This window comes from Balaenoptera borealis (assembly GCF_965194805.1).
Source record: "Balaenoptera borealis genome assembly, chromosome: 14".
Lineage (NCBI taxonomy): Eukaryota > Metazoa > Chordata > Mammalia > Artiodactyla > Balaenopteridae > Balaenoptera > Balaenoptera borealis.
In genome coordinates, this window is record NC_138875.1 from 55,752,935 (window position 1) to 55,778,739 (window position 25,805).

Genomic DNA, 25,805 nt, shown 5'->3' on the forward strand with positions numbered 1-25,805 from the left:
AAGTTTTATGCTTTAGCAAATTATAGCTGCTAGTAGACTGAGTTGCCAGGTGAGGGTGAGGCCCATATCACAATGGAAGTAACCAGAATTCTGGTGACCTTTTAGGGAAGCAGAGTAAAATGACATCAAGGCGATGCTCTGTCCTCACACTCAAACTCACAGGACTCCTGTTCTACTTTTATCTTTACACATAATTTTTCAATCAATTTGCTTCTATTCTGTACTCTATAAATCTGGCACTTATAAACTGTAAGCCCAGGAGGCCAAGGACTGGGTCTGATTGTTCCATACCATAACCCCAGCACAGTCCCTGATAAGTAGGTATATAATAAATATTTGAACTAATAAATTAATTACATTGTTGACCCAAGTGCCAAGCACTCTATCATCATATCTCCCACTTTTTCAAGATGTACTGAAAAAAGTCAAGAGAAAACATCTAAAGTATTCTCATGTCATTTTTTAGGCCCTTTTTCTTGGGTATGAGCAAAACTATTATGTCACAGATTAAGGACTTAAAGAAAATTCTAACAATCGAAATTACAAGTAGGATACTTAGAATATTATAAAAATAAAGTATATCAATACATGAAATCTTCTAGGTTTCACTGAGGTGGGCACAAGTTCTGGATATTCATTTCCTTATGGACACTTCACCTCCATCAGGTGAATGCATACTCTGCTATATTTAGATACGGGGTAGTAGTGGGAAGTGGGTGGTACATGACTATCAAAACAGCAGCAGTTGTATAATTTTACACAGAAATGTCTTGACATTTATAGAAGAAAGTTTTGTAAAATATTAAGTTCCACGGATATTTCAGCAATAAACTATGAAACATTAAAAAAAATGACATGAAAAATTTGAATGGTGACATAAGAAATTCAGTAAAATCGTAAAGTATATTTTGCATAATAACAATTCTTACCAATATATGTCTTTCAGCAAATGTTTATGAATACCTTAGAGAAATGGGGTACAGATTTGTAGCCTTTAAATATTTCAGAAAATAACTACTTCTAAGTACAAAACAAATTGACTAATACTCCCCTACTATTGTAAGTTACTTACTTTAGCAACATTAAATTGTTTGTAAACTATACATTTACAATTGAGCTAATATTATAGAACAGCTTGTGGAGTTATTCAAATCATTAACTTTCCCCAGTTAGTAAACATGTAAGAAAACAATTTTACTTGGAAAGGATTTTCCCCCATGAAGAAAGTAAGAGCGTCCACTCTTACAGTAATCTGCCCATCCTTAGGTCTTCCAATCTTTCTGTCCCACTGAAATGTCTTTTCTCAGGAAAGCCATAAAGCTTATTGAAAAATTATATTTTCCTTAATATTTCCGCAGCTCTGAACCCTCTGCTAATCCCCTCCTTCTGGAAAACTTTCTCTCTTCCATTTGAGGAGAAAGGAGAACTGGGTTTGAGACCTAACTCTGCCTGTAGGTGTAACAAGTCACTTAACCTCTCTGTGCCGCATAAGTAAAAGAGGAATACCGATATCCTATAGGATTGTTGTGAGGAAAAATAAGACCCTGTAGGTAGCAGTCCTTGGTAAACTGTAAAGTTATAGAGACACATTAATGTATTATATTTGGCAAGTAAAATTTCTGCTCACTCTGTCAAAGCTCTCTCTTCCCTCCATTCACCTTCAACTTTAATGCCAACATCTCCAATCCAGCATTAAACATATACTTATTGAGTTCCTACCATGTAATAAAGCACTGTGAGAAGAACTAAAGATCCAAAAAGGAATAGTCAAGAGGAAGGAGGAAATCGTACAGGCTCAGCTGTCTCATTGTACTTAATAGAAGAGAACAACCTTGAGACATGTTGTATACAAGCATAATCAAAATGCTTGACATTTTTTTAACCTAAGCTTTTTTCTCGTTTTCCTTTCTTTACGTTCGTTCACTTGCTAAATTTCAAGAATGCCAAGAAAGGAAAAATATATTTTTTTAATTAAAAGCTTTCAGAGCTGAACTTACTATAGAACACTGTACCCTTGGAGACAATGAACCATCCTTCCCATCAATACGTTTAAAATCATAGTGTGATGTAATAACAAAAATACTATATTTCTTAGTCTTAACAAATGAAAAGGTTGACAAAATCTCTCAAGTTCCTGATTCCTCCACTGACTGCCTAACCTCATCAGAGATCCTTGGGAGCATGTTCCTGGTCCTAAGCCCCTGAGACCTCTCCTACCCAGGTGAGCTTGGACAGACCATGAGTAATGCAAAGACTCCTTCCAAGGCTAGAATTGTACTCTCCACTCATCCTCTGTACTTTACCCTAGTGCCTGCTAGGCTTTCAAAGGATGAAAGTGAAAGGGGAGGTAGACCTGGGCCCTTCTTACCATCATATTGGAGAGAAAAGAAGGGCAATGAAAAGGAAGGGAAGGAAAAGGGAGAGGAAGAGATCCAAAATAGATGCCCACTCCCCCAAAAAATCATGCAGAAAAAAGCACTTTTAACCTCCTTATACTCCCCTCTGAAACTTTCCCCTTTATGCCAATTTCCACCCCACAGTCTAGCTGTATGCACCTGAGGACTCCATTAAATTTCTCAGTTACTTTTCCCTAGAAGGCAGGGACGAGCAAGCGTGGTTCCTTGAGCCCACACAGAGTAAAGAGTAAGTCTCTACATTATCAATTTAACCACTTCAATCATGTTTTCTTTTACGAAACTCAGTCCTGAAATTGTCAAAATGATAAAAACCATTCCCAATGGAGGAAATTTAAGTGTTTTTTTTTTAATTTGCATGCAAATTTTATTTGGACCTGCCCATATCTGCTATGTCTATTAAGCTCTTATTTTTAGCTTCATTTTTGGTGAGCTAAGAGAACACAAACCTCTCCCCATCGAATGGCCTAAGTACCTCTCAAACTCAACTTTAATGAGCTGAATTGGGTCAAAATACATGTAAAGATTGGCCTTTGGAGAATAATTGCTACCAAGATGATATCAATAGAAAGAAAACTCCACATGTAATCCTACTGAAACCATACTTTATCAGAGCTGAAAGGAACCCTGGATTTCATCGACTCGAGTGCTTTGTGAAATGGGTTCTGTACTGTAGTGAAGGAGCTTGGGAATTACTGAGAGATAAAGGGATAGTTTAATGCACAGGACTCTGCTGCCCCTTCTCATCCCACCCTTAACTTTCACCTCTATCTTTCTTTTGAGAAAGATATGTTTCCATTGTTAAACATAAATTTGAAAAACAAAAGACCCCTCATTTTATAAGTAAGTAACAGTCCAGGGAGATAATTTGTCCAAGCTGCTTAATGGCATAGCCAGTTCAGAACACAGGTCTTCCCATCCCATGATACTATACTGCCTCCTCTCCAAAAACAGCTTAACAGAATCCACTACACAGAGACAGAGAGAAGCTGTGCACACTTAACATATTTTTTTGGTAACTCAAATTCCTTTTTTTTTGTTGTTTACAAAATACTACTTATGAAAAAAATCAAATTGAGAGTCTGAGTTGATAAAGTAACCATTAGTCACATGTGGCTACTTAAATTTAAATTTTAATTAATTAAAATGAAAATTCCAGTTCCTCAGTCTACTAGCCATATTTCAAGCACTCGAGGGCTCCACATGACTACTCTGTTGACAGCACAGATATAGAACAGTTCCAGTGCCACTGCTGCAGAAAGTTCTATTGGAAAGGAATGGTGTCGACAATATCTCAGCACGCCTAAACAAAACAGCACTTGATTCGTGTGTCACAAATGCCACCAAGAGATGCTAATCACCTCAATTCAGTATTATAATCCCTTTCAAAGAAGAATAGGGCAAGATGCACATTTCACTCCCCACTTTCTTCTGTTTAGCTAAGAATTCAATTGTACGTCATACATAAACGTTGGAATTTATCCTGTCACAATGGAACACAGAGTCAGTCATGTTCAAGGAGAAAGTTTATATATGGGAAAAATGATTGTTCAACTCAATGCTAATATCTTTCCTAAATATAATTTTCATATGAAGCAAATAAAAAATGAGAATAACATTGTCAAGTTTTTTTTTAATAGGGTTAGGTGAGGAATCTAGGAACTCTATATTGATACTTTATTATTAAGCATTCTCCACAAAATCAATCCACAAAGTAGAGTTGGTTTTTTATAATTTAAGAGGAAATTCCTAGAGTAAGATTTATTCGAACGTTACACACCTTTTTGACAATACTCCAAAGGACCATAAAACATTTGAGAAAATAATATTACCATTTTAAAGCAATTATACTCCAATAAAGATGTTAAAAAATAATAATAATAATATTACCATTAAAAAGATTTCAGTTTAATGTTGGGCCTGGTCCCAAGATAAGTCAAATTGCTTCAGAAATTCTTTGGGAGCATAGTAAAAGATAAATTAGTTCTTTAAGCATCAAGAGCATCTTAAAATGAAAAAGAAGGACTCTAAGATAAAAATGATATTAAAGACAGAAAGAAGGGGACCTGGGAATTTTACAGCAAGTCCTCATTTCCTGACATTACTAAGTATTACTTAAAGGTAAACATAAAGCTTAGCACCTTTGCTTTTCTTGCTGGAACTCTTAACAAATATCACAGTTACCTTTCTTACTAAACAAGGAAATAGCCATTATTTAATACTTTTTTTAAAAACACAGTCAGGGGCTTCCCTGGTGGCACAGTGGTTAAGAATGTGCCTGCCAATGCAGGGGACACAGGTTCAATCCCTGGTCCGGGAAGATCTCACATGCCATGCCGCGGAGCAACTAAGCCCATGTGCCACAACTACTGAGCCTGCGCTCTACAGCCCATGCTCTGCAACAAGTGAAGCCACGACAATGAGAAGCCCGGGCACTGCAACGAAGAGTAGCCCCCGCTTGCCTCAACTAGAGAAAGCCCATATGCAGCAACGAAGACCCAACACAGCCAAAAATAAAAACAAATAAATAAATAAATTTATTTTTAAAAAAAAACCAGTCAGAATTATGATCTGATATTACAATATGGAAATGCCCATTCTAGGTAATGTTCTTATTAAAGTATGTAGGGCAGATTTCCTATGCACCTTAGTGGTTATAAGATTATATATATACCCATAAAGACTCCATCAAAAAAAACTGTTAGAACTAATAAACGAATTCAGTAGAGTTGCAGGATACACAATCAACACACAAAGATCATTTGCATTTTTATACAATAATAACAAACTATTGGAAAGGAAAATTAAGAAAACAGTCCCATTTATAATAGCATCAAGAAGAATAAAATACTTAGGAATAAATTTCACTAAGAAGGTAAAAATTTTGTATGCTGAAAACTATAAGACATTGATGAAAGAAATTTAAGAATACACAAATGGAAAGATATCCCATGCTAATGGATTAGAAGAATTAATACTGTTAAATAGTCCATATTACCTAAAGCAATCTACAGATTCACTGAAATCCCTATCAAAATTCCAATGGCTTTTTTCACAGAAATAGAAGTACAATCTTAAAATGTATATGGAACCACAAAAGACTCTGAATAGCCAAAGTAATCTTGAGAAGGAAGAACAAAGCTGATTTCCTGATTTCAAAGTATAGCTAGAGTAATCAAAACAGTATGGTATTGGCACAAAAACAGACAAATACACAGAACAGAATAGAGAGCCCAGAAATAAACTCATGCATACACGGTTAATTAATTTATGACAAAAAAACAAAGAATATACAATGGGAAAATACAGTCTCTTTAATAAATGTTGCTGGGAAAACTAGAAAGCCACATGCAAAAGAATGAAAGTGGACCCCTATCTTACACCATACACAAAAATCAACTCAAAATGGATCAAAGACTTGAATGTAAGACCTAAAACAATAAAACTCCTAGAAGAAAACAGAGGGGGTAACCTCCTTGACAATGGTCTTGGCAATGATTTTTTTTAACTTGACACCAAAAGCAAAGGCAACAAAAGCAAAAATAAACAGAGGGACTACATTAAACTAAAGAACTTCTGCACAGCAAAGGAAACCATCAACAAAATGAAAAGGCTAGTGAAGTAAGTCAGAAAAAGAAAAACAAATATTGTATATTAACGCATATATATGGACTCTAGAAAAACGGTACTGATGAACCTACTTGCAAGGCAGGAAAACAGATGCAGACGTAGACAATGGACTTGTGGACACGGGGAGAAGGGGAGGGTGGGAAGAATTGAGAGAGTAGCATTGACATATATACACTACCATGTGTAAAATAGATAGCTAGTGGGAAGCTGCTGTATAGCACAGGGAGCTCAGCTAGTGCTCTGTGATGACCTAGAGGGGTGGACTGGTGGGGGCAGGGGGGGGGGCAGTGGGAAGGAGGCTCAAGAGGGAGGGGATATATGTATACATATAGCGGATTCACCTTGTATTGTTCTAACACAATATTGCAAAGCAATTATATTCCAATTTAAAAAATATACTTAAAATAAAATATCCATCTAATATCAAAAAAAAAAAGAAAAGGCAACCTATGGAATGGGAGAAAATACTTGCAAACCACATGTCTAATAAGGGTTTAATAACCAAAATATACAAGGAACTCATACAATTCAAGAGCCGAAAAGCAACCAAATTTAAAAACAGGCAAAGAACCTGAATTTTCCTTCTTCCAAAGAAGACCTACAAATGGGCACAGGTATATGAAAAGATGCTCAACATCACTAATCATCAGGGAAATGCAAATCAAAACCACAATGAGGGGCTTCCCTGGTGGCGCAGTGGTTGAGAATCTGCCTGCCAATGCAGGGGACACGGGTTCGAGTCCTGGTCTGGGAAGATTCCACATGCCGCGGAGCAACTAGGCCCGTGAGCCACAACTACTGAGCCTGCGCGCCTGGAGCCTGTGCTCCGCAACAAGAGAGGCCGCGACAGTGAAAGGCCCGCGCACCGCGATGAAGAGTGGCCCCCGCTCGCCACAACTAGAGAAAGCCCTCGCACAGAAACGAAGACCCAACACAGCCAAAAATAAATAAATAAATAAATAACTTTATTAAAAAAAAAAAAAACCACAATGAGAGAACCCTGTGGTGGTCCAGTGATTAGGATTCCGGGCTTTCACTGTCAGGACCCCAGGTTCCATCCCTGGTTGGGGAACTAAGATCCTGTAAGCCACGTGGCGCAGCCAAAAAAAAAAAAGCCCACAGCGAGGTATCACCTCACACCTGTTAGGATGCTTATTACCAAAAAGCTAAAAGATAACAAATGCTGGCAAGGACATGGATAAAAAGGAACCCTTGTGCACTGTTGGTGGGAATGTAAACTGGTACAACCACTATGGACAACAGCATGGAGTTTCCTCTAGAAATTAAAACTAGAACTACCATATGATCCAGCAACCCCACTCTAGGTATATATACAAAGGAAGTGAAATCACTATCTTGAAGAAACATCTGTATTCCCATGTTCATTGTAGCATTATTCACAATGGCCAAGGTACAGAAACAACCTAAATGTCCACTGACAAATGAATGGATAAAGAAAATGTTACATATATAACATATGTGATATATATATCAGAGAAAGACAAACACTGCATGGTATCACTTATATGTAGAACCTTTAAAAAAAAAAAAGTCAACTTATAGAAACAAAACAGAACAGTGATGGCCAGGGTCTGGGGATTGAGGGGGGTGAGGAAAATAGGGAAAGTCTGGTAAAGGATACAAATTTTCAGCTATAAAATAAATAAGGTCTGAGGATCTAATGTATAAATGGTGACTGTAGTTGATAATACTGTATTGCATAATTGAAATTTGTCTTTAATGTTTCCATCAATCTAAGGCACTCAAAAAAAAAAAGCCATTCAGATTATATGGCAAATGAGGAAGAATAATAAGCAACTATCAATACAAAATGCAAAATGAGGAAGAATAATAAGCAACTATCAATACAAAATGCAACAGCTCAAGTACAGAGAATGAGAAAATGAATAAAGTTGAAAATTACTTACAGATGTCATAGAGATAAGATAAAACTTTATAATGAAAGCTACATTTTGGGAATTTCATGTAATGCAATTAGAGGTATATTCTGGATATTCAGAGTTGTCATTTTATTGATCCTTAAATAATGTTTTTTACTGTAGCTTAAAAGAAAACTAACTGAATCATTTTATCCACCTGTCTCTTTCATCAGGACAGATGATACTTCCAGCTCTCATTGGTCTCAAGAAATATACCATATTTCTCAACATTCTAAGTTTATGGTATCTGTAGGCTGGCATTTCAATGACAGCATATACCATCTCACTCTACAGACCAGAAAAAATGGGTACATGCTGATTAATTTCCATATTTGAACCAGAAAGAAGAAACCTTTGTGCTAAAAGCAGCATATTCTGGCATTACTTAGAGCAGCTGGCATAACGCCTGGTGGGAATGCCTGTGCACAGTGGACATTAAAGGGTTTATAAACTTGCCTAACTGGCCTTGAGTCCTAGTTCTGCCATTTACTAGCTGTGAGACCTTGGATCTCCCTTTCATCATCTGTAAAACAGCAATAACAATAGCTGCCTTTCAGGATTGTTGTGAGACCTAGAAATAATTATGTAGGTAGTGTATCTCTTATTTTTAAACTAGCCTTCTTTATCAACATAAAATATTCTCATGGCAGGAAGACAGTTGAACAGTACTTAGGAGGACAAAATGGCATTCATACTTGTTCATGTTGAAATAGGTTACTTCTGTTTTAGGCTAAGATAATCTCAGTTGTGTCGTTTCAAAGCAAATTCGTCCCTAAAATGTTTAGTGCATCTCCTTTCACTTCTACCATTAGATGCCCCTTCCTTTCAAGAGAAGTTTGATGATGTAGCTGAAAGTGAAGTAATCAAAGGATTGAAAGTCTGTAATTCAGGCTTCATTACTTGTTAGCTCCATAAGCTATGGTCAATGACTTAACTTCTCCAAATTCTAATCTTCTCAACTACATAGTCCATATAATAACCCCTAAGCTGGTCTATCTCAAGGAAATATAAGGAAAAAATGCACAATTTATGGAATGGTTCTTTTTAATCAATAAAAGCATCAACTTTTCCATATCTGGAAAATATTTAGTGAATACATTGAGAAAATATTCAGACTATTTAGTGAAACACTTACATTGACCAATTCACTCTTATGAAGATAATAATAGCAACGGTACCTTGCTTTTCTAGCAAAGTAAATTTAGCAATGCAATTTTTAGTAATGGCAAGAGTATCTCACTTGAAATTAAGAGATTTGTGTTAATTTCCATTAATCATTTAATATGCAATAGTGCTTTATTCACTGTAAGGTACAAATAACATACAATAAAATATATTCATTTATTTGTTCAACAAATATTTATTGAACACCTACTAGGTGCCACCACTGTTCTAGGCACTAAGGATACAGCAAAAAACAAATTATTGTTTAAGTAGACAGTATATCTTCACATACATAGTCTCATTTTGATACTCAAAACCACCACATGAGGTGAACTGGTGAGGCCAGAGATGTCAGTAGATTTTACCAGGATCAATAACAAGTTGTGTCAGCTTCAGTCCAGTTCTTCTGATTCTTAATACAGTTCTTCCTATATTCTCTGTGAAAATGTAAGTGCTGATTCTTTCAAGTATAGCACTCTAGAGACTTCCCTGGCAGTCCAGTGGTTGAGACGCTGCACTCCCAATGCAGGGGGCATGGATTTGATCCCTGGTCAGGGAACTGGGATCCCACATGCCACACTGCCCCCAAAAATAATAATAATAAAAAATACATAAATAGATAAAAAAAATTTTTAAAGTTAGTTAAAAAAAAAGTATAGCGCTCTACTGGACAAGATTATACTATCCCCAGATGACCTAAACCCAGCTAGAAGAAATACTCATTCCTGTAAGTCCTGGGAACAACAATGTTTTTTTGTAATGAAATAGTAAGACATTTAAATTAAAAGCTGCTTCCAGTTACTGCCCATTTTTCTGCTCATTCTATATAACAAAATTCCTTAACAGAATGATTTATATTAATTCTCACCATCTTCCCCCCCTCCGTTATCTCTTTAACTCACTTCAGTTAGACTTTATCCTGCTACTCCATTAAAATCACCTGTGTTAAGATGACCAATCTGGTGCGCATTCATGTTATTCCAAACGTATGCATCACTGATGCAGTTGATTACCAACTGCTTGTTTAAGCATTTTCTTTACTTGGTTTCAGAAATTTCAGTCTTGTTTCCTTTCCCAGATCCCCTTCCTTTGCCATCTTCCCATCTTTTCCCATTTTCCCTTTCCATTTTCCTTTCCTGGGGTAGAAGAATTAAGGGCAGGCAGAAGTATGGAGGTGAGAAGAGGACATGTGAAGCATCTTGGCAGCACACCTACTGGTGTCCAGGATGTGGGATGTGAAGGAGAGAGGGAGGGAGCCACATGGAGGCATAATTTCAGCTTTCTCAACCATGCCCAAGAATGCAGGGGCGCTGAGAAGGTGGGGGAAGGGCCCCACCTGCACAAAGAAATATTGGCAAGTGCCTCCAGATTGATTAATAGCTTCAACTTATCTCCAACCAAAACCCAGTAGGTATTTTTCTAGAAACTGTTATCCTGATTCTAAAATTTATATGGTAATTCAAAGTACCTAGAGTAGCCAAAACAACATCATGCTAGGTGAAATAAGCCAGACAGAAAGATAAATACTGTATGATCTTACTTATATGTGAAATCTAAAATAATCAAACTCATAGAAGCAGAGAGTAGACTGGCAATTACCAGAAAAGGGAGGGGGAAATGGGAAGGTGATGGTCAAAGGGCACAAAATTTCAGTTGTGCAAGATAAGTAAGTTCTTGAGATCTGCTATACAGCATAGTGCCTAGAGCTAACAATACTGTATTGTATACTTAAAATTTGCTAAGTAGGTAGATCTTAGGTGTTCTTAATACACACACAAAGGCACACACAAAATAATAACAATAATAGAAGTGGGAGAAAATTTTGGGAAGGTGATGGACATGTTTATGGCCTTGATGGTAGTGATGGTTTAATGGGTATATGCTTATCCCCAAACTCATCAAGTTGTATTCATTAAATATGTACAGCTTTGTACATGTCACTCATACCTCAATGAAGTGGTTTAAAAATAGAAAGAAGAAAGAAAGAAAGAAAGAAAGAGAGAGAGGGAGGGAGGGAGGGAGGAAAGATTGATTGATTTTGGAGTGAAACAGACTGGGGTTCAGGTCCCAGTTTTGCCACTTATTAGCCATGGGACCTTGGTCAAATCATTTAAACTCTCTGAATCTCACTTTGTTCATGTGTAAAATGAGGATACCACAGGAGGAATAATATGATGTCTGAGATTTTCTTTTTAACAATCCAGGTAGGAGTGGGCAGGGGTATGAAATAATCAAAACTGGCCATAGGTTGATAATTACTGAAGTTGGATGATGGATACACAGAGATTAATTATATCATTGTCTCTATTTTGCATGTATTTGAAATTTCTATAATATAAACCTTAGAAAAATTAATTTTAAAATATGAATGCCTCATCAGAAAAATGGATAATCAGAAGGAACTACTGATGATCCATGAAAGAAATATAAATGGCCAAACATTCTTAACTGTTTGATTTCACTAATTTTTAAATGTAAATTTACATACAAAGATAATATCTCTTAAGTGATGACCAAAAGTAAGAAAGAAGAATAAAGGTTGTGAACTGATCTTATTTGATTTCAAGCCTACAGTAATCATGATAGTGTGGAACTGACATAAATGAAGACATAATTCAATGGAACAAAACTGAGAATCCAGAAATAGACACATATATCTTTGTCAATTGTTTTCAACAAAGATGCCAAGGCAACTCAATAGTGGAAAAGAAAGATTTATCAGCAATTAGTGCTGTAATTAACTGGTTATACATCTGGGAAAAAATGAACATTGACCTTTACCTCTATACAAAAACTCACACAGGAATGTTCATATAAACTTTATTTATAATAGCCCCAGACTAAAAACAACACAAATGTCCACCGACAGAAGAATTATAGTAGGAAAATTCTAAGAATGACCCCCAATAACCCACATCCTAATATACTCTCTTCTCTGATTATGAGCTGGACCTATGAATATGATTATGTGGCAAAATGGAGATTATCCAGGTGAACCAATTAATCACAAAACCCTTTAAAAGCTGAGTGTTTTCTCTGGCTGATGGCAGAAGGTGAAGTCAGTGAGACTGGAAACACAGGAAGGATTTGACACACTGTTGCTGGCTCTGAAGATGGAGGGGGTACAGCCTGTAGGAGCTGAGAGCCACCTCTGCTATCAGCCAGCAAGGAAACAGAGACCTCAGTCCTACAACCACATGGAACTGAATTTTGTCAACAATCTGAATGAGCTTGGAAGCAGTCTATTCCCTAGAGCCCCCAGATAAGAGTCCAGATTGACCAACAATTCCTTGCTTTGGCCTCCTGAGACTCTATGCAAAGAATCCAGTTTAGCCTGCCTGGAATTCTTACCTACAGATTTGTGAAATTAGTTTTTTTAAAAAATAGTGTTGTTTTAAACTACTGTGTGGTAATTTATTACACAACAATAGAAAACTGATACATATTTTGGTACCTGGAAGTGGGGTGTCATGATGATAAACACCTAAAATGTGACTTTGAAATTGGGCAATGGGCAGAGAGACTGGAAGATTTTGAGGAGCATGGTGGAAATCTTGAACAGACTGTTAGTAGAAATATGGACTTTAAAGATACTGCTGGTGAGGCCCCAGAAAGAACTGAGTGGAACTCAGAGGAACATGCAATTGGAAACTAGAAGAAAGGAAATCCTTGTGTTGTAGAGACAGAACACTTAGCAAAATTATATCCTGCAGTTATATAGGAGAAAGGAAAATTCAAAAGTGATGAACTTGAATACTTAGGAGATTCCAAGCCAAGTGTTGAAGGTGTTCCCTGTTTTCTTCTTGCTGCTTACAGTAAAATATAAGGGGAGATAAATTGAGGAAAGAACTGCTAAGGAATCAGGACTTGCTGATTTGGGAAATTCTCGGCCTATCCAGATGGAAAGAGATGCTAAAAGTAAGAGATTGCTTCTGAAATCATGGCATTAAGAACAGGCTGGGCATGTAACCATACAACCCTTTGCCAAAACCCTGGAAAGATCAAAGGGTCAGAGTATTCAGCCACACAAAAGATCCTTCCAAGTGATTAAGCGTGTTCCTAACAGATCTTCTCAGTCAATCAAGAGGGCCTTGAGAAAGTTTAAGAGCACTGCCCCTTAGCCAAAACACAGAGATCTTTAAAAGATTTGTGGATTTGGCTCTTGTCTGATGGGAGTGAATCCCCTTGAATTCCAAACAAGATCCATAGGTTTTTGAGAATTTTATATCAGCAGACACAATACCAGTGTGGATTGAACGGCAGAGAGTATAAAGTGAAAAAAAAGGCTGTCAAGTCCCCCAAATTCTACTGACAGGAGGAGGCTGATAAAATAATTCAGCTGTAAACACATGCTACCTTTCATACAAAAGGATGATTCAAACTATTCGGTATAAAATAAGCTACAAGGATCTATTGTACAACATGGGGAATATAGCCAATATTTTATAATAACTATAAATGTGGTATAACCTTTAAAAATTGTGAATCACTGTGTTGTACACCTGTAACTTATATAATATTACTGTACATCAACTATACTTCAACTTTTTAAAAAAAGAAAGAAAAGAATGAATCAAAAGATGAAAACAAAAGCCTAGAGAGCAGAATCAGAGCTCAGAGGATGGAGCCAAGAACCCAAAGTGCAGAGCTCGGAACCACCCATTATGGCCAGGCCTTGAAGCTTTAATCAAAGAACTCTGCCTGGAGTTTACCTGGCTGGATTTTTTAACTGCTTTGGACAAGGAAAATTGTTATTTTTTTCCATCCTCCCCTATTTTTCAACTGGAATAGCTGTAACTCTTATGCTATGCCCATCCAACTACTGTGGGAGTGTTGGAGGCAGATCACTTTTTTCTTTAGTTCCACAGGTCCACAGACAGAGAGAATTTTGCCCAGGAGCTGTACTTAACAGATTACACCAAAGCCTGTTCTAACCTGATTTAGATTTAGATGATGAGATTTGGGACTTTTAAGCCAGTAGAATTTATATGATGGAATGATACCATTTCGAACCTTAGGATAGGTTGAATGTATTTCACTTGTGGGACAGGCATGGATCGTTGTGGGCCAGAGGTTGGGTCATATTAGGCAAAATTCTAAGAATGACTCCCAATGACCTTCTCACTTGTATAACCTCCACTTTGAGTTTGGTGGGAACCTGTGACATGATGAACTATCACTCCCATGATTATGTTACATTATACGACAAAAGGGAGATTATCCAGGTGGGTCCAATCTAATCACAAAAGCCCTTTAAAAGCAGAGAATTTTCTCTAGATGGAAGCACAAGGCAAAGTGAGAGAGAGTCAAAGGGTAAGAAGCACTCAATGTGCTACTGTGACCTTGAAGATGGAGGGAATCATGGGCAAGGACCAGAGAGCAGCCTCTAGCAGTTGATTTGACTCCTAGCCAACAGCCAGCAAGGAAACAGAACTGAATTCTGCTATCAAACTGAATGACCTTCAAAATGGATCCTTCCCGGGAGTTCCCTGGTGGTCTAGTGGTTAGGATTCAGTGCTTTCACTGCCATGGCCCGGGTTCAATCCCTGGTGGGGGAACTGAGATCTTGCTAAACCACACGGAGTGGCCAAAAGTTAAAAAAAAAAAAAAAAAAAAGAAAGAAAATGGATTTTCCCCTAGAGCTTCCAAATAAGAGCTGAGCCCAGCCAACACCTTGTTTTTGGCCTTCTGAGATCCTGAGCAGTGAACCCAGCTGAGACTGCTCAGACTTCTGACCTACAAAACTATAAGCTAATAATCGGTGTGGTTTCAAGCCATTATGATTGTGGTAATTTGTTATGGCAGCAATAGAAAACTAGTACATGAATAGGTAACACGTGGTATGTCCATACAACTGAATACAACTCAGTAATAAAAAAGAATGAATTATCGATACACACAAAAAAATGGAAGACTCTCAAAATAATGACGCTGAGTGAAGGAAGCTAGGTAAAAATAAATAAGAGTACATGCTGTATGATTTCATCTATGTACAATTCTAGAAAATGCACACAACTCTATGATGCAGAAAACAGATCAGTGATTGCCTGGGGATAGGATGGGGAAGGGTGGTTAAGGAAGGTGGATTATAAGGGGCCATGAGAAAATCTTAGGAGATGATGACTGTGTTTATTCTCTTGTTTCTGATGGTGGATTCACAGGTGTACACATAAGTCAAAGCTCATAAAACTGTATGTTATAAAATGTGCAATTTATATCATTATACCTCAATACAGCTGTAAAAATGTTAAAAGTAAGCCTCCTAGACAACTGTAGAAAAGATGTCCAAATAACATTTTCATTCAAAAGGTAGAAAATGCAGAGAAGCAGATTTTTTTAATCCTGTTAATTTAGCCTCCAGTTAAAAAATAAGTTGTGTGCACTATCTTCTATATTTCTATAAAAAGAATTTTTAAAGCTTACAATCTACAAAGAACAAAATGCTTCCTTTGTAACTCTTCTGAACTTGCACATTTTAGCTGCCTACCGTCTAGTAACATCATTACAGCCACTATCTAGAGTTAGAAAATAAACCAAAATTTAACCAGTATGTGGTTCCTGTTCTCCATTTCTCACATTGCTCAGTGACCTCTAAGTGATGTGTTTCTCTAAACTTCTGCATCACTTTCCATTTGTTCCCCAGCTTAGTGTTTACTGTATACTGTGGTTTGTTAAGCTCTCATGTTTCTTGCAGGAGTCTTGTCTATTCCATTGAATTCAAAAATACCTGAAGGCCAAGAGTCCATTCATTCATTCATTAAATATTGGCAGTTCTAGATATGCTGATAAGAGAAACATAAATTAAAAATTGTCCTACCTCCCATAATCTACTGAGAGAGAAGATGTAAAATCTATTGTTTAAAAAAAAAAAAAAAAGGGAGCCACCTACAGAATAAACCACTTTCTGATTTCATGATAAATGTGAGGAAAAACCTAGCTAGATAATCCATGTATGTGAAAAGTGGCTCTAAAAGCAAGAATAAAGGCTTTTCTTTAGGAGACAAAAAAAGGTGGATCACAAAATAAGAGGTGCTGCCAGGAAGACTGTGAATAAAGAGAAATAAGCATATATATTGAATACCTTCTAGGTACCAGGCCCTACGCTAGGCACTTCACATATGTTATTTCACTTCATCCTCATAATAATCCTACAAGGTCCAAAGATTAGGCCTCTTAACCTCAAAAAAGGAAACAAAACAGGAAAACATAGTTTAAATAATTATTCAAATTCACTCAGAAGCTAAATATTAAGACTCAATACATAGGTCCAGCTGATCCCAAAGCCTAGTTTTTTCCTGACAGAGGAAGGTCCATGAGCAAAAGCAGAGTCCTAAATTCAGGTAATAGCAAATATCCAGTTAGACTAACATTTAAGGCATATATGGGAATGTTGGGAGAAGCAGCTAAAAATCAAGCTAAGTACCATATGTTTTTCCTTAAAGATATTGACCAAAAATGATTTTAACACTGCAAATGACCATTCATTTGCCTTAGTCATCCAAAGTTATCCCATTGTTGTGTCACAGTTACCTGATAATTAGTACAAAGTCTAATAAGAAAAAGTTGGTGAAAAAAAATTTTCCTCATGGTCGCCACTCCTAGAGATCAATTTGTTTGTATATAGTCCCAAGAATTTGGACTGATACTGAAAAAGTCCAACAAGTTCACAGAAGCCCTAGAAAACCTAGGTTAACTCCTAGGAATATTTAGAGGAAAATATTTAGTGTAATTATCATGGTATTCTGACTTGCTTTCAAGCTGGAGCCATGAATTTGGATTTCCTTGGTGGCACAGTGGCTAGGAATCTGCCTGCCAATGCAGGGGACACGGGTTCGAGCCCTGGTCCAGGAAGATCCCACATGCCACAGAGCGACTAAGCCCGTGAGCCACAACTACTGAGCCTGTGCTCTAGAGCCCGCAAGCCACAACTACTGAGCCCGTGTGCCACAACTACTGAAGCCCGTGTGCCTAGAGCCTGTGCTCTGCAACAAAGAGAAGCCACCGCAATGAGAAGCCCGCGCACCGCAACGAACAGCAGTCCCCGCTCGTGGCAACTAGAGAGAAAACCCGCGTGCAGAAACAAGACCCAACGCAGCTAAAAATAAATAAATAAATAAATAAAAAGTTTTTAAAAATAGAGCCATGAATTTAATTAAGACCCTCAATGGAGTTTTGGGTTGGTCTATACCCTGATAGCAGATAACCATGGTGCATTAAATAATTTGCACCTGTACTTACGTTACTTAATCTAACAATTTGAACAACCACCTTCAAGTCCAAGTCTGTATCTTGCAGAAGGGCTTCCTTAAAAATGTAAATTTAAAATGGCTAATCTGATTGAGGAAAATACAATTGCATGGTAAATGTGCTAACAGCTTATGTCAAAGGGTTTAGCAGGTTATCTGATTCTGAGTGATTCTGAGTTGCACTCAGGCTATCAGTTCAACTAATGTCACTAAAATCTCTAACAAAAAATATTGTGTTAATAATCCAAGACTGATGATATCACATATTGAGAAAGGTATGTTTGGATGACTACATATGAACCATTCTAAATTTGCTTCAGGCCAAACAGTGGATCCTCTGATTAGTAGCTGATGAGCCTATTAAGATCTCAGGTTCATTAGCAAACATGGTACAACATAAAAGTGTTTTAATTTAGGAAACAGAATAGAATTCAAGTCTTGGTTCACTTATTAGCCATGTCAGCTCGCCTCTATGAACGTGTTCTCTCATTATAACTACAACTTCATATGACTGCTTTGAGAATAAAGTGATATAATTGAAGTAAAAGAACTCTGATAACCAGAAAACTATGCCAACAGTGCTGTGGTGCTTCCCAGCATGTGGTAAGCCAATGGTACATGATATGTCAAATGAGGTGAATTGAGCAGCATCTTCAAGGAAGGGAAAGCCATTGAAGGTGATTATAATCCTCCTCTGAATCACAATCAGTACAAAATCCAATGTCTCACTGAAGCTAAAAACACAAATTCGCTAAATATATGTCTCTAGAGTACTAAGCCTGAAAAGGTAAGATTTGGGGGCCTACAGTTTTCTGGTAAGAGTGAGTTTGAGCCATAGAATTTGGATGACTAGAACAGGACAAGGTAGATAGAGCCTACAGCGAGGATAGAGCAAAGGCAGCAACTAAAGCAAGGCTCAAAGTTAAGCCTCTGATATTCACATACTCAAAGAATGAACAAACTTCAAAAATAACAATTTTATTTGGCAAAATCAGTAAACAAATTGGCAAACTTGACAGATAATCATTTCAATCTAACATTTTACTTAGTAGATAAATATTTGTAGAAAATCTGTAAATAAACTCTTTTCTCAAAACGCTAAGTGAAAGGCCAAACACAATAGATTACATATTCTATGATTCCATTTATATGAAATTCTAAGAAAGCAAAACTAATGATACAAAACAAATCATTTGCCAAGGGCCAAGGGTGGGAGGATGGGATTGACTGTAAAGGGACACATCAATTTTGGGGGATGAAGGAAATGTTCTATGTCATGATTATGGTGGTAGATATATATGTATGCTTTCAAAACTCATTGAATTCGACACTGATAATTGGAGAATTTTATTATGTGAATAGTATACCTCAAAAAAATTTTAAAGCTTATATATAATAAACCAGCATGTTTTTCAAAGAACCATTTCAGTAAAAATATTTTATTTAGTAAACAAATTATTTGTAGAAAATCTGGAAATAATATTAAAAATTTTTTCACAATCATAAGCAGTAGTTACTTTCTTTTTTTTTTCTTTATTTTTATTTTCTAATTTAATTTTTATTTTATATTGGGGTATAGTTGATTTGCAATGCTGTATTACTTTCAGGTGTATAGCAAAGTTGTTCAGTTATATATGTACATATATCCATTCTTTTTCAGATTCTTTCCCAATATAGATTATTACAGAACACTGAGTATAGTCCCCTGTGCTAGACAGTAGGTCCTTGTTGATTATCTATTTTATATATAGTAGTGTGTATCTCTTAATCCCAAATTCCTAATTTATCCCTCCCCCTACCTTTCTCCTTTGGTAACCATAAATTTGTTTTTGAAAACAATGAGTCTTTCTGTTTTGTAAATAAGTTCATTTGTATCATCTTTTTAGAGTCCACATGTAAGTGATATCATATGATATTTGTCTTTCTCTGTCCACTTTACTTCAGTTAGTATGATAATCTCTAGGTCCATCCATGTTGCTGCAAATGGCATTATCTCATTCTTTTTAATGGCTGAGGAACATTCCACTGTATATATGTACCACATCTTTATCCATTCCTCTGTCGATGGACACTTAGGCTGCTTCCATGTCTTGGCTATTGTAAACAGTGCTGCAATGAACACTGGGGTGCATGTTATCTTTTTGAATTACGGTTTTCTCCAGATATATGCCCAGGAGTGGGATTGCTGGATCACATGGTAGTTCTATTAATTTTTTTAGTTTTTTAAGGAAACTTCCACACTGTCCTCCATAGTGGTTGTACCAATTTACATTCCCACCAACAGCATAGGAGGGTTCCCTTTTCTCCACACCCTCTCCAGCATTTATTGTTTGTAGACTTTTTGATGATGGCCATTCTGACCGGTGTGAGGTGATACCTCATTGTAGCTTTTATTTGCGTTTCTCTAATAATTAGCAAAGTTGGGCATCTTTTCATGTGTTTTTTGGCCATCTGTATGTCTTCTTTGGAGAAATGTCTATTTAGATCTTCTGCCAATTTTTTGATTGGATTGTTTTTGTTTTTTTGATATTGAGCAGCATGAGCTGTTTGTATATTCTGGAGATTAATCCCTTGTCGGTCACTTCGTTTGCAAATATGTTCTCCCTTTCTGTGGGTTATCTTTTCATTTTGTTTATGGTTTCCTTTGCTGTGAAAAAGCTTTTAAGTTTAATTAGGCCCCATTTGTGTATTTTTGTTTTAATTTTCATTACTCTAGGAGGTGGATACAAAAAGATATTTCTATAATTTATGTCAGAGTGTTCTGCCTATGTTTTCCTCTAAGAGTTTTATAGTATCTGGTCTTACATTTAGGCCTTTAATCCATTTTGAGTTTATTTTTGTGTATAGTGTTAGAGAATGTTCTTATTTCATTCTTTTCCATGTAGCTGTTTTCCCAGCACCAGTTATTGAAGAGACTGTCTTTTCTCCATTGTATATTCTTGCCTCCTTTGTCGTAGATCAATTGACCATAGGTGCATGGGTTTATTTCTAGGCATTCTATCTTGTTCCATTAATCTATATTTCTGTTTTTGTGCCAGCACCATACTGTTTTGATTACTCCAGCTTTGTAGTATAGTTTGAAGTCAGGGAGCCTGGTGCCTCCAGCTCCATTTTTCTTTCTCGGAATTACTTCGGCTATTAGGGGTCTTTTGTGTTTCCAGACAAATTTTAAAATTTTTGTTCTAGTTCCGTGAAAAATTCCATTGGTAATTTGATAGGGATTGCATTGAACCTGTAGTTGCCTTGGGTAGTATAGCCATTTTGACAATACTGATTTTTCCAATCCAAGAACACAGTATATCTTTCCATCTGTTTGTATCATATATTCCATTTCTTTCATCAGCATCTTATAGTTTTCAGAGTACAGGCCTTTTGTTTCCTAGGTATTTTATTATTTTGATGCAATGGCAAATGGGATTGTTTCCTTAATTTCTCTTTCCAATCTTTCATTGTTAGTGTATAGAGATGCAAGAGATTTCTGTGTATTAATTTTGTATCCTGCAACCTTACCAAATTCATGGAGGAACTCTAGTAGTTTTCTGGTAGCATCTTTAGGATTTTCTGCAAACAGTGACAGTTTCACTTCTTTTCCAATTTGGATTTCTTTTGTTTTTTGTTTTTTTTTCTTCTCTGATTGCCATGGCTAGGACTTCCAAAACTATGTTGAATAAAAGTGGTGAGAGTGAACATCCTTGTCTTGTTCCTGATCTTGGAGGAAATGCTGTCAGCCTGATCTCACTGATCTTAGAGGAAATGCTGCCAGGTTATCACCACTAAGTATGATGTTAGCTGTGGGTTTGTCATATATGGCCTGTATTATGTTGAGGTAGGTTCCCTCTATGCCCACTTTCTGGAGAGTTTTTATCATAAATGGGTGTTGAATTTTGTCGAAAGCTTTTTCTCCATCTATTGAGATGATCACGTGGTTTTTATTCTGCAATTTGTTGATGTGGTGTACCACACTAATTGATTTGAGGATATTGAAAAATCCTTGCATCCCTAGGATAAATCCCACTTGACCATGGTGTATGAACCCTTTAACATATTGTTGGATTAGGTTTGCCAGTATTTTCTTGAGGATTTTTGTATCTATGTTCATCAATGATATTGACCTGTAATTTTCTTTTTTGTAGTATCTTTGTCTGGTTTTGGTATCAGGGTGATGGTGGCCTCACAGAATGAGTTTGGGAGTTTTCCTGACTCTGTAATTTTTTGGAATAGTTTCAGGATAAGTGTTAACTCTTTTCTAAATGTTTGACAGAATTCACCTGTGATAGATAGAATTCATCTGGTCCTGCACTTTTGTTTGTTGGAAGTTTTTTAATCACAGTTTCAATTTCAGTACTTGTGATTGGTCTGTTCATATCGGTCTGTGATTGTTCTGTTCTTCGGTGGGTTAGTCTTGAAAGATTGTACCTTTCTAAGAATTTGTCCATTTCTTCCAGGTTGTCCATTTCATTGGCATATAGTTGCTTGTAGTAGTCTCTTATGATTCCTTTGTATTTCTGTGGTGTCAGTTGTAACTTCTCCTTTTTCACTTCTAATTTTATTGATTTGAGCCCTTTCCCTTTTTTCTTGATGAATCTAAAGGTTTATCAATTTTGTTTATCTTTTCAAAGAACAAGCTTTTAGTTTCACTTATCTTTTCTATTGTTTTGTTCATCTCTATTTATTTCTGCTCTGATCTTTATGATTTCTTTCCTTCTACTAACTTTGGGTTTTGTTTGTTCTTTTTTCTCTAGTTGCTTTAGGTGTAAGGTTATGTTGTTTAGTTGAGAGTTTTCGTTTCCTGAGGTAAGACTGTATTGCTATAAACTTCCCTCTTAGAATTGCTTTTACTGTATCCCGAAGGTTTTGTATTGTCGTGTTTTTGTTTTCATTTGTCTCTAAGTATTTTTTTATTTCCTCTTAGGTGATCCATTGGTTGTTTAGTAACACTGTTCAACCTCCACATGTTTGTGGGGTTTTTTATTTTCAAATATTTATTTATTTATTTTTGGCTGTGTTGGGTCCTCGTTGCTTCATGCAGGCTTTCTCTTGTTGCAGTGAGCAGGGGCTACTCTTCGTTGCAGCGCACAGGCTTCTCATTGTGGTGGCTTCTCTTGTTGCGGAGCACTGGCTCTAGGCGATCGGGCTTCAGTAGTTGTGGCACACAGGCTCAGTAGTTGCAGCTCATGGGCTCTAGAATGCAGGCTCAGTAGTTGTGGCACATGGGCTTAGTTGCTCCACAGCATGTGGGATCTTCCCGGACCGGGGCTCGAACCCATGTCCCCTGCATTGGCAGGTGGATTCTTAACCACTGCACCACCAGGGAAGTCCCATGTCTCTGTTTTCTACAGTTTTTTCCTTGTAGTTGATTTCTAATCTCATAGTGGTGTGGTTGGAAAAGATGCTTGATATGATTTCAATTTTCTTAAATTTACCGAGGTTTGCTTTGTGGCCCAGCATGTGATCTATCCTGGAGAATGTTCCATGCGTGCTTGAGAAGAATGTGTATTCTGCTGCTTTTGGATGGAATGTTCTATAAGTATCAATTAAGTCCAAGCAGTGTTTACTTTCTGACATTGAAAAGTGACCCTGAATGAAATTTAAAACCCTCCAAAAAATGTTTCATGAACTCAGAACAATGATGCAGTACTTAGCAGGTCTTTGAATACATTTTCCAGAATGTAGCAGTATACTAGACGTTCTAAATTCAGGTTGTACAAGGGTCAGGTAGACAATATAAGTGAGTGGCATGGGACAAAGGTTACTGTGGTAAACTGGAGAGTACATGGCCCTTCCCAAATGAGCTGCTACCACTGGGTCCCATAGACTGATGCCAGGAAAGAACACAGGCCACAGTGTAGCCAGAGTTTCTGATGTTTAAAGAAAGGAAGAAATATGGACTTATTATGTGAAATTTCCTGATTTTTTAGAATGATGGCTCCAATTTTTTTTTACAACACCATATGGGCCAAACAAAACACACCCATACATAGAATTGTGACTTCAGGTCCATAGTGCATGCTTTCTAAACTTTTTCAGTAACAAAGTCTTGCCATCATTCTAACTGCTTACCTCTTTATTTGTAGAGCTCAGAATAATGTGAAATACTAGTGCAACTGAAGTAAAATTCATCTCAAAATTATATGACAGCTAGTCACTTCTAATCATTTTGCTGAAAAACCCAGTCCTGTTTACACCTCTAAGCATATTGGTTGGTAATAAATAGGAAAAATCTATTAGAATGAAGGCAGAAGGAGTGAGGAAAAACTGAAGAAAAACACAATTTTAAGAACATAGTCAACTTTTAGACTCCAGGGCAACAAAATAATCCACATGTTGAAATTTGAGGACTTCATTGCCCCAACTAGTCCAACCTGGCTGTAAATTTCGAGCAAACAATTCCAAACATTCCCCCTCTGGCTTGATATAGTCTTTTAGAACCTCTGTCCAGAAAAAAAAAGAGAAAACAACACAAAAATTATTATTAAGGAAGGAATCAATTTCTTTTAGCAGTAAAGAGGAGAAAAGCAGGGATGTTTCCTTAAAAAAAAAAAAGGCAAGTTAATTTCAAGGATTTCATCACAGGCTTTACTATTTATAGTTAGAAAGTCATTTAAAATAAACACCCTTGAGATTGGGAACAATACCATCAGAACTTTCAATAGTCCTGATTTATCAGTTTTCATTTGTAGATAAGAAATGAGGATTTTAACACCCACACTGGTGACTTTTCAGTCTTCCAATAATGCTGACATAGCTCCTGAGTACTAACTTAATTTATTTTTTAATAAATGTAATCCATGCATGAAAAAAAGTCTATAGGAACAATACAAAGACAACCCACTTTAAAAACTAAGATAAAACATAAGTCTCTGCAAAAACATACTTTAGTGTAAGAGTTGGAAACACAGAGAAATATTCACAACATATATCTAACAAATAACTCTACCTCCTCAGCTATAACTTGGTAGTACTGAGAACACTCCTTCACTTCCAAATTACAGATCTTTCTTTACCTAAAATTTCACCATATTATTTCCACAGTTAAGTATTCCTTATTCAATGTACTCATAACTACTGAAAATTATATTTTGTTAGGAAAATGACATCTCATCTATTCCTTGGCTAAATAGCTGTGATCTACACTAACAGAAAAAACGAGAATACCGTAGAAGCTTTTTTTTAAAGCACATGCTCATTTGAATGACAAATATTTAAATCAATTTAACCTTGATCACGTTGCTGCTTAGCTATATTTTTTTGATATATGTATATTCTACGACAGGAACTGAGTATGAAAATAACGATTCAGGGATGAAAAGTCACTGGAACTGGCAAAATATAGTTCTTAATTGCTATAAAAGATTGAGCTTGGAAGAAACCCATCAAATTCCCTTTAGCAATGATAAGGGTTCCTTAGAAATACTTGATATAGGTTAGATGTAAAAGATAATATATTTTAAAATGTATATTTCATGTTCTTCAGATGCTCTCACAGCAAAATAATTGTTTATTTGTCTGAAAGCACTGGTCCTGATTATCAAAAATCAAAGAATTTAAAGTATTCATTGTCTATAACTCACCAAACTCAAATCTGGGCTTTGATAGCTTCTAGGTGATGCTTACATGAGACTTCTAGTCCTTTCATAAGTATATAATTAAATGCTATTAAAGTTGAGTGAGAAAAATTTCCCCAGAGTCTTAGAACAATAAACTTTTGTATCACTTTTCCATTTTTGCCCCATGAATTCAATGCCTTACTGGCCTCAATTCACTTTTAATGTGGTCTAAGGTTATACTGAAGGCAAGGTTTTGTTTTCTTGTTTCTGCCTGTTCAGTTCTTTGGTACAAAGATGTTAGCAAGTCTATTTTGGAATTTTAAACTGGAGTCTAAACTGGAATCAGCCAGTCAATAATGTTTACTATTCCTGAGGGACTTCCCTGGTGGTCCAGTGGGTAAGACTCTGTGCTCCCAATGCAGGGAGCCCAGGTTTGATCCCTGGTCGGGGAACTAGATCCTGCATGCATGCCGCAACTAAGAAGCCTGCATGCCACAACTAAGACCTGGCACAGCCTAGATAAATAAATAGATTTTTTTTTTTAATGTTTACTATTTCTGAGCACCCATTATAAGTGCTATGGGACTTAACAAAAGAAATAGATATCCATGTCTTCTAAGAGTTCACAAGCTAATAGAAAAAGATGGCCAGGTACTTGGAATGGAAAAATACATAAAACCTAAACCCATTTATCACCTTCTACTTTATCAATGGAACACATTTCTGCATGGCTTTTTTCCTTTCTAGTTGAGAAACACAGAAAATCAAGGAGTAATGTTTTTGTAATGTTAACCACATATGTTTAATTTCAAAACAAAGCAAAAGAAATAGAGGCAAATTAATGGAAATATTTTATTCTTACTA

The 25,805-nt window shown here is 36.5% G+C and overlaps 1 protein-coding gene across 5 annotated transcripts in view; it reads right to left on the bottom strand.

Moving 5' to 3' along the window:
* The window catches only part of METTL4 (methyltransferase 4, N6-adenosine), a 167,208-nt gene that overhangs the window by 116,396 nt on the left and 25,007 nt on the right, over positions 1 to 25,805 (bottom strand). For 3 of the 5 annotated variants that reach the window (XM_082353594.1, XM_082353595.1, XM_082353596.1), the window contains exon 9: positions 1,010 to 23,825. The exons of the other annotated variants lie outside the window; for them this stretch is intronic. In XM_082353594.1, the coding sequence (XP_082209720.1) occupies positions 23,680 to 23,825 (146 nt within the window). In that variant the 3' untranslated portion in view covers positions 1,010 to 23,679. Of the gene's footprint in view, positions 1 to 1,009; positions 23,826 to 25,805 lie in introns of those variants that run through there. 5 annotated transcript variants of the gene reach the window in all.